Source organism: Hevea brasiliensis, chromosome 13 (assembly GCF_030052815.1).
Source record: "Hevea brasiliensis isolate MT/VB/25A 57/8 chromosome 13, ASM3005281v1, whole genome shotgun sequence".
In the NCBI taxonomy this organism is placed as follows: Eukaryota; Viridiplantae; Streptophyta; class Magnoliopsida; order Malpighiales; family Euphorbiaceae; genus Hevea; species Hevea brasiliensis.
The window spans coordinates 10,136,690-10,146,650 of NC_079505.1; the positions used below are offsets into that span (position 1 = coordinate 10,136,690).

Consider the following 9,961-nt stretch of genomic DNA (forward strand, 5'->3'; position numbering starts at 1 on the left):
GGCAAGGAGGATGTAGATGCTTTAATGAAATGATTCTTATATTTACCATAGTTCATGAAACCATCAAAACCAATTCCATATTTTTCATTTGAAATTCTTTGGTTTCCAAGAAGTACATTTAGAGTTTCTTTTCCTTTTGTAAATTTTGCCAAATCATTTGTCAAAGATTCTATTTTAGCTTCAAGAACTTTGTTTTCCTCAATGAGCATTTCACAAGTTTCTTTTGAGATTTTCAACTCTAAATCTAGTTCTTTAAACAAAGCAATTTGTCCTTTGTAAAATTCATTTTCTTTATGCACATTGGACATGGCAATATTTTGTGATCTCAATGATTCAATTTCTAAATTCATTTTAGTGCACTTTCTCTTGTAATTTCTATACTCATCATATACTTTAGCAAATGCAATCTCAAGTTCTTCTATATTAGGAGATTCATAGGGGTTTACCTCATTGTCACTTTCTTCTTCCTTTTGTGAACTCTCGAATTTCTCTTCAAATGCCATCATACAAAGGTGAGCAGTCTCCTTGTCACTTGATTCATCATTTGAAGATTCTTCACTGTTGCTCCATACTACTTTCATAGCTTTCTTGCTCCTATCTTCTTTTCCTTTCTTCTTTTTGAGTAATGGACATTTGGGCTTGATATGTCTAGGTTTGTGACACTCATAACATACAACTTCTTCTTTTGAATCCCTGAAATGTTTATCCTTGGGAGTATACTTTTTCAAGAATTTCTTATATTTACTTCCTCCCTTCTTGAAAGCCCTTTTAAATTTTCTTGCAAGCATAGCCATTTCATCATCATCATCACTAGAAGCACTTGAGTTGTCACTTGAGTCAACTTTGAATGCAACTCCTTTCTTCTTATCTTCATCCTTGTTTGACTTGAGAGCAATGCTTTTCTTCTTCTTTTGCTCATTTTCAACTTCATCTTTCTTATACACCATCTCATGTGCAATGAGAGAACCAATGAGTTCATCATAAGTGAATGTTTTAAAATCTTTGGTATCTTGGATAACTGTTGTCTTTGCTTCCCAAGATTTTAGAAGTGATTTAAGAATTTTCTTCACAAGTTCGGCTTCCTCAAATTTTTTACCAAGTGCTTTGAGAAGATTTACAAGATCAGTAAACCTTGTACTCATATTTGCAATTGATTCTCCTGGCCTCATTTCGAACAGCTCATAATCTCGGATAAGAAGGTTTGCTTTGGACTCTTTGACAACATCAGTTCCTTCATAAGTGACTTCAAGCTTATCCCAAATTTCCTTAGCAGATTGACATCCTGAAACACGATTGTATTCATTAAGGTCAAGTGAGCAATGCAAAATATTAATAGCTTTAGCATTTATAGAAGTTTTCTTCCAATCATTATCATCATATTCATCTTCATGTTTTGGAACTTTTGTAGTTCCTGGACCATTCTTTGGAGTCACATGTGGACCATTTTTAATAATTCTCCATGCATCAATATCTACAGATTGTATGAAATTTCTCATTCTTACTTTCCAAAATGAATAATTAGTGCCATTGAAGAGTGGTGGTCTAGTGATTGAGTAGCCTTCAGCTAGTGGTGCGGGTATACCGGCAGTATTGCTAGATGAACCAGCCATTATGGATCACTCTAAAGTTGTAACACCCTAAGCAAGAGAGACAGGCTCTGATACCAATTTGTTGTTCCAAAATAGTCTAAGAGGGGGGTGAATTGGACTTTAACAAATTTTTGGCCCTTGCTTGTAGCCTAATGAAAAATTGTGGCTTTGTTCAACTAGGTACTTCTTAATATATAATGACAGTGATATGTATTTCAATAAGGTGTTCCTAAGTTGCAAGTCAAGCTTTAATCAATATTTATAGCTATCAAAACATGCATCGCAAAACATTCAACTAATTTCTCATCATACTCATAAATCCTCAAATATACCAACTCAATATATTCAATCAACTTCAAGGTCATGTATAAAAATTAAATTGCATAAAAGTAAGGAGGTTAAGGTTAGAGAGATCAAACACAATGATTTTTATAGTGGTTCGGCTTAACTAGCCTACATCCACTCTCTCAAAGAACCCTCTTTGAGTCTTCTCTCCACTATTTGCTCTTTTAAAAGCAAGAGACCAAAAGCCCTTTACACTTTTTCAACACCAAGCTTTTACCAAGGCAGCTTGAACCTTTGACAAGTGCTATCTCAAGCACTTACTCTCTCTCAAGCTTCAATAGGTGCTTGTACAACCTCTCTTAAATGCAACTTAATGTTTTAACACTCACTCTTGCTCAATACAAATCAAACTATAAAGAAGAGATGAGTTGATTTGCCAATGGTAGCTCAAAGATTTTAAAGCTCTTGAATGAAAGCAATAAATGAAAAATCAAAGTTGGAGTTCAAATGTAAGCTTTCATCAAGTGCAAAATAAAGTAAAGAAGGTGTATTAATAGTTTCAAATCATTTTAGACTGTTTGAAACCTTTTTGGAATGTTATACACACTGCTCAAGACAAAATAACTGTTATTTTGTCTTTTTGTGCGAAGTTGAGCAGCTCTGATCATTTAGCAAACTAATGAAATTTTGGCAACAGTAGTAAACTAGTTAGTAAACTAATGTTTTAGCAAACATATTAGCAAACTAATATTTTAGCAAACCAGTTAGCAAACTAAGTCAACAGCTACATGTCTCAACTTGCAATATTAAAAAAAAATTGATTTAGACCTTAAAATAATGTTCCAATAGTAGTATCCAAGATCATGATAAAAATAATCAGAAATTAAAGTTTCATTTTTGAGCTCCATTCGACTAAACTCTCATCTATTCTTTTCACATAAGTCCTAAGACTCAATCTCTACCTCTATGACTTTCATACCTTTACTTTGGGTCTTGGTTTTCATAATCTTGTTCTTTTCTCATCTTGGATTTGTCTTGAAATGCCTTTGAGTATCCTTTCTCCTTAGATGCAACTTCAAAAATTCTTTATGAACAAGAGAAGGAATCTACACATCACTTTAAAGTTGGATTAGATAGATTCTGTTTGAGTTTTGTTATCATCAAAATCAATGCTCATTTTGAGCTACACGGGGTTAACAATCTCCCCCTTTTTGATGATGACAAAACTCAATTGAATCAATAATAAAAAATAAAAGTATGTGAAAGTTTATGTAAATATGTGAATCTAAGCAAGATAGTATGCCGAAAGTGCTCCCCCTAAAGATATGCACATAATTTCCAAGATATTTATTTGCTGTACAAAAGCTCCCCCTGAGTTTATGCTATAAAGCATGTTCATAAGATATTCACAATATTCTCAAAAAAAATAATATGCATAATACTTCCATTTGTCAAAGTATAAACACATATCCTCTAGTGCCTATTTATAATTTTTTTAATTTTTGTACTTTAAATTTTTGAATTTTCCTAAGCTTTTTCTTTTCTTTTCTTTTCTTTTCCTTTCTTTTCTTTTCTTTTCTCTTCTCATTTTCCTAATATATTTCATAAATTTTAATTAATATTAATTATTTTATTCTCTAAATTTTTATTTTGACATTTAGGTCAAAATTCACCTCTGGGAGTGAAATGACCGAAATGCCCTTCATAATGCATATCGGGTCATTTTTATTATTTTTGTACTAATTTATAAATCCTCTAAACTTATATTTATTTTTCTCTAAATTTTTCCTATATTTTCTTAACATTTATTTCTTCAATTCATGCCTCCTCACTATAGTTTAGGTGTAGTTCAAGACATTTTTAACTGTCCGAACAGACATGAGTTGTCGAAACAGTAAAATGTACGGACTACCTATGGTGAGGGCGTTACAAAGTAGGAAGTTCTAAATAAAATAGGAAAAAATCTAAATTATAGATAAAGTAGAAAAATATTAATAAGTACTAAATAGAATAGGAAACTTTTTAATTTATTATAATATAATTTCTACAGCTGCTAGAAGTTTTCACAAGATGTCCTAAGTGAATTAGGACTGTTGGAGATTAAAATTAATTAAAAAAAATGTTTTTTGCCCTGTTGTCTAGAAAAATCTCACAGCTAGGCGTGGGATTTGTTGCCCAAAAATCAACTTTACCCAAAAATACTAAAAAATTCCTACTTTTCTCCCTTTTTACATCGGCATGATTGTTGTTTGACTTGCTTCTTCACCAAAAAATTGCTCCACATCATACTCTTCCACTTTTTAAAAAAAAAAAAACTGCAATGATCTAAAAATACAACCATAACAACTCTAGCACCATTCTTCTCCACTTGGAATAAATCCTCCCTCGAAATTTAAAGCGGAAGAGAAAGAGAATCTTCATCGGAGATGTGCACCATATAATGACATGAACAAAGTGAAATTGAGGATCTTCATGTTTTGAGTTTCTTCGATCTCCATTATTGTATCATGGATTGTTTTTCCTCAAGTACCATTGAAATTTCCATAGCATGATCTTCATTATTCCCCAAAACACATTCTTCGAGGTCTTCATCTTCAACCATAGCAAAAGAAAATTCAATTAAAGTTTTAGGTTTCAATTCTTCAAATTTAGGCTCATCCACTTAAAGTTGCATTGTTGAATCTTGAATCTCTTTTTGTTCTTCACTTTCCTTTTTCACAACCAAGAAGAGCTTTGGTTGGACCTCCTCTTGAGGAAATCTTTGTTAGAATAAAATTTGCTCATAATCTAGAGGCAAAAATTCTTGTTCTAACAAATACTTTATTATAAACCATGTACATACTAGCCTTTTCCCTTCTTGCTTCCTTTTAGATTGTAACCATTCCCACCAAGCAAAAGCACCACCTTTCAACTGACAAGCCACCAATTGGGCTCGTTGTTCAGGTACTATATCCACGTGGTCGAAGAATCTATCCACATTCGCAATCCAATCTAAAAATTCCTCTATATTGAGATCCCCATAGAAATTAGAAATATCAAGACAACCCATGCTTCTTCTCCTGTCAACACCATACCATTCATGCCTATTGAACTTGAATGGTTTATAGTCATCTTCCTCCTCTGAATCATCATGGTAGACATATTGCCTACATGTAGAAATTGGTCAATAAATAGGGTCACCACGAGCTACACCATATCTTGGCCTTCTTTTGTCAACCCAATTCCTCTTTGTTTTAGTTTCTAAAGCGTCAAGATGATCTATAATTTCTTTGAGGTGTCTCTTAATAAGCTCGAATCTGAGATACATTCGTCACTCTAGACGTCGCTTTCATCGTTGCAACGTTTTGCTCCTATGGTAAAGGGCTTTAGTTTCCCAATCACCATCGTAAGAACCACTATAATGATCATCTCCATTAAGGTAAGCCATCTCAATTGGGGCAATTTCTCTACTTTGATACCATTTGATATAGTGTGAAATTCAAATAGAAACACACTCTACACACAAGAGTAAAAAATAGATAAAATTATCCATAGTATTTTTATTGATAACCATCTATCTCTCCAAATTACTTGTAAATAAGTGTATTTATAGTGTTTTTAGACTCCTAAACCTAATAAGAATATGACACTTAATAGGAAATTTAGATAAACTAAAATAAAATAGAAAATCCTAAATAAAATAAGAAGAAATCTAAATTCTAGATAAAGTAGGAAAACATTAATATGTACTAAATAGAATAGGAAACTTCCTAATTAATTTTAATTTAATTTCTACAGTTGCTGGAAGTCTTCACAAAATGTCCTAGGTGAATTAGAACTACTAGAGATTAAAATTAATTAAAAAAAAATTTTGCCTTATTGTCCAGAAAATCTCACAACTAGGTGTGGAAAATCCCACAGCTAGGCATAAGATTTACTACCCAATTATCAACTTTGCCCAAACTTACTAAAATTGCTACTTTTCCCATTTTCACACCGGCATGCTTCCATTGTTATTTGATTTACTTCTTCACCTAAAAATGCTTAGCATTAGATTTACTTTATAAATTATAAATTTACTCTAGAACACCCACATTTGATTATAACTTTTAAAATCAAGTATTTGATAATACTAAGATTTTGTTTGTTTCATGGAAAATATTTTCTTAGAAAATATTTTTCGCATTTTCTTGCGTTTGGGACATTTAGGAAAATTAGTTAATCGAAAATATTTTTCTAGTCAACAGAAAATATTTTTCTGGTAAAAAAATTTAAGTCATTTTTAAGGAAAATATCTTTCATTTTTTAAAAGAGGTAGTCATTTTCTGTTTTTTAAACTTTGATAATCATATTAAAATGTGAACACGCTTATATATATATAATAAATTCATATCATTAATTTAACATTGCAACCAAATAACGGACAATATTTTCCTAAAAAATATTTTTTGAGAAAATCATATACAAATTGTTTTCCGTGACACAAATAGAGTTTAAAATTAATGTTATTAACTTTAATATTTAATATATGGTGAAAATTTTAAATTTTAAAAAATAAAGAGGTATCATTCATTGTCATTATTTTTAAGAAAAACTTGATAATAAATTAAGATTTTGATATTAATAATTATGAATTTTTTCTTGTTGACTTTCTTCCAGAACATCTTATACAATTCATGCTAATTTATGAAATGAGAAAGTTGACCAAAGAAATAGATGAAAAAGGATGGACTCCACTTCACTATGCTGTGTACACAAGAAAACGGTTAGCGGTCAAGTTCCTATTAGACATTGATATATCTAGCGCCTATATTGCTGATAAAGATTGGAAGAGGACTGCTCTTCACATTGCAGCCTGTCGAGGCTTCCAATATGGAATGGAAGAAATCATTTCTGTATGTCCAAATATCTGCGAAATTACTGATATTAGGGGCTGGAATGTTATTCATTGTGCAGTGATCAGTAAAAATGATGAAGTACTAAAAGCAGTGCTCAAAAATTCATCATTGATTTATCTTTTAAATGAGAAAGATGTTAAAGGAAATACGCCTGTCCATTTATATAAGGCTTGTCATCCTCGTTTGCCTTCTTTCATACAACATGGAGATACTGATATGTTCAAGCATTGGAGAACATTGCACAAGCAAATTCAAAATGAAAGAGACTTTCCGTTAAAAAAGGTCAGCCAACTAACATCTTATCATTATATAGATCGATATTACCTTATGGTTCTTCTCAAAGCAAAATATCGTATGCACCAACTCTTTTTTTTTTTTTTTTAAGGATCATTATAATACTGAGAATTTCACAATAGTAATCAATAAAAGGAATCAAACCTCAGTTACATACTTTTTATACCCTTGAGGAAGTGTGAGAATAAGACTAGACTGGAACGTTATTAGCAGATATGGCCTGGTGAGACTAGAAAAATTTATAATTTATTCTTTTCTTTTATTAATATATATATATATATATATATATATATATATATATATATATATATATATATATATATATATATATTATGGGTTTGAATTCAATAATTCCAATATCACTAAGGTAGAACTTATTAATGAGTGAAGAAATCTTTTAATTAATTCAATTTTAGATATACAATAACTAATTAGTATATTTTTAACATATCTTAGGAGTAAATAATAACTAATCCAAAAAACTTTCTTTTAAGTAAATATTGAATTGAGCAACAAAAAATGGTACAAATAATTTTAGAAATGGTAGAAAAGAAATTATATCTTCTTTTTTTTTTTTTTTAATCAAACAAAAGAAATTATATCTTATTATTCTTTTTAATTATTGTTCAAAGTAACTAATATTTTAAAAATGCAGAATGAAATTTTAGCGTGGATGAAAGATCTTGGCACTGGACCATTGGGGAAAATTGAAATGCAGAACATAGAAGGGTCAAAGACAAAAGAAAATATGATACTTAAATTTGAAAAAGTTAAAGACTCTCATTTGGTAGCTGCAGCACTTATAGCAACAGTAACGTTTGCAGCAATGTTCACCGTACCTGGAGGTTATGTAAGTGATGAAAACAATTTAAAGAAGGGGACTCCTATCTTAAGTGGAAATTCGGCTTTTACAGCATTTATGATATCAGACACTATAGCTATGGTTTTATCTACTTCTTGTGTCTTCATCCACTTTATACTGGTGATGTTAGGATATCTGGAAAGATACTATTGGTTAATAAGATGTGCCTTCAGCTTCCTCTTCTACGCTATGTTAGCAATGGTGATTACATTTGTGACAGGCGCTTATGCAGTTCTAGCACCTTCCATTGGATATGGCATTTGTGTCATTGGATTGAGCTTCTCCTACTTCATATTTTATTCGATCATGAGGGTAACATGGAGTTTATTTCTTTCGGCGGATGATGATGAAGAAGAAGTTAATCAGTATAAACATCAAATAAAAACTTTGTAAGTAGTTTTCTATATATTATATAACTTTTAATTCCGTTAATATTTTCATTATTTTAACTTTTTTTCATTCATTATTGTAGCTCGTGGCTGACTGGTGGAATTTTTTGGTTGGGTTTCTTGTTCATTGCCCTTTATTTGAAGCTTCAACGTATGTGTAAAAAGTTTAGCAAGTGGCGGAAGGAGCAAGTCAACCGATTCATCAGGTATTATTAGATGCCAGGAAAAAGAGACACGTACTTGCTATTATCCCATGGGATGTAAATAGCGTCTCCCTTCATATGGATGTGTTTAATTTAACTGACTTTTTTACATTTTTACTTTAAAAACATTTAGAAGGAATAAATGTTCATTATTAGGGTAATTTCTTATGACACTAAAGACACATATACTCGTTATTAGCTTAATAGCATATGTGTGGCGTGTTATATCTTTTTATTTTAATTCATGTATATATTTACTAAGATTGGCATTTATATTTACCATAAATAAATAATTTTATAATAGACAACAATAGATTTTTTGAGCCTGCAGAAGCAATTAATGGTAGAAACCCTGGTCCTATTCCTTTTGATGTTCAAAAGGAAGCATGGCAAACATTATCAGTGGGTAACCAACTTGGTTTAGTGTTCTCACAACCTGATGATGTTGTGCTTAATTTCTTGGTCAAGCAAATCAATTATGATATGTTGGCTTTCGAGGCTTCAAGATCCTGGGGTTTTCTTGCTTCTAGGTTGTTTGGGAAGAACCTTCAATCTCACTAGGAAAGGAAGCTTCTCTCTCTTTTCTTTTGGATTTGGACTTTTCTTATAGCGCCTATTCTTCTAGTTCAGCCAGTTCCTTTTAATCGCGTTATTTGTCTTGTTTGGGAAGGTTCTTATTCATTGTTGCTTTTTTGGAGTTTTCTTGAAGTTTAGAGCTAGAGGGATTCTGTGCTTTGGCCTTCCTCTCCTTTCTTGTGTTCTCTTTGTTGCCTTGAAGCTGCAGTTGTTTTGGGTATTTGGTTCTATGAGGATTTCTTCTTTACTTCTCTATTTCTTTTAAATTTCCGTGGGAGCTAGCTGTTGTTTTTGGTTAGGGTATTGTAGCTGCTGCATGTTCTTGTTCTGTAGTGTTTGGTGTAGATTTTGTTGCTCCTGGTTGGGTTAGCTGGTTCGCTCCTTAGATGCAACATATTTTTGCTCCGTTTTTTTGACCTTGCCCTTTGCATTTGAACCCCTTTTTTGCTGTGTTTTTTGGTCTCTTTTTTTCCACGTTTTTGGTCTTGTTTTCCTATCTGTCTTGGCGCTGCTTGCTCTTTCTTTTCATTTAATAAATTCTTTGCTTATAAAAAAAAAATAATTGTATAATAAAATATACCTCCAAACGATTCTAAAAGTTAGATTAATTAGAATAATAATTGAAATCAAAGTATTTGATAGAATTAACTTTAGAGTGAGCCCATTTATTTTATGGAAACGGAAAAAAATTTATTTATTAAATATATTTTTTATAAAAAATATTTTTTAAAAATAAATTTTTTTATTTACTTGTAATATTGAAAATAAGTTAAAAATTAAATTATTTCTTGATAAAGTGCATTTTAGTGGAGTCGATGAATAAAAAAAAAAGTCCTTTATTTCTCACTTTACAAGTTTGTTAGCAATTTTATACAAAAGTGAGAAA

General features: G+C 31.1%; 1 protein-coding gene across 4 annotated transcripts in view; it reads left to right on the forward strand.

The window, feature by feature from the left end:
* The window catches only part of LOC110648867 (protein ACCELERATED CELL DEATH 6), a 47,734-nt gene extending 38,973 nt beyond the window's left edge, over positions 1-8,761 (forward strand). For 3 of the 4 annotated variants that reach the window (XM_058131775.1, XM_058131776.1, XM_058131777.1), the window contains 3 exons: positions 6,513-7,033; positions 7,701-8,296; positions 8,380-8,761. In XM_058131775.1, the coding sequence (XP_057987758.1) occupies positions 6,513-7,033; positions 7,701-8,296; positions 8,380-8,512 (1,250 nt within the window). In that variant the 3' untranslated portion in view covers positions 8,513-8,761. Of the gene's footprint in view, positions 1-6,512; positions 7,034-7,700; positions 8,297-8,379 lie in introns of those variants that run through there. The other variant, XM_058131778.1, reaches the window with a different exon arrangement.
* The last annotated feature ends 1,200 nt before the right edge of the window (positions 8,762-9,961 follow it).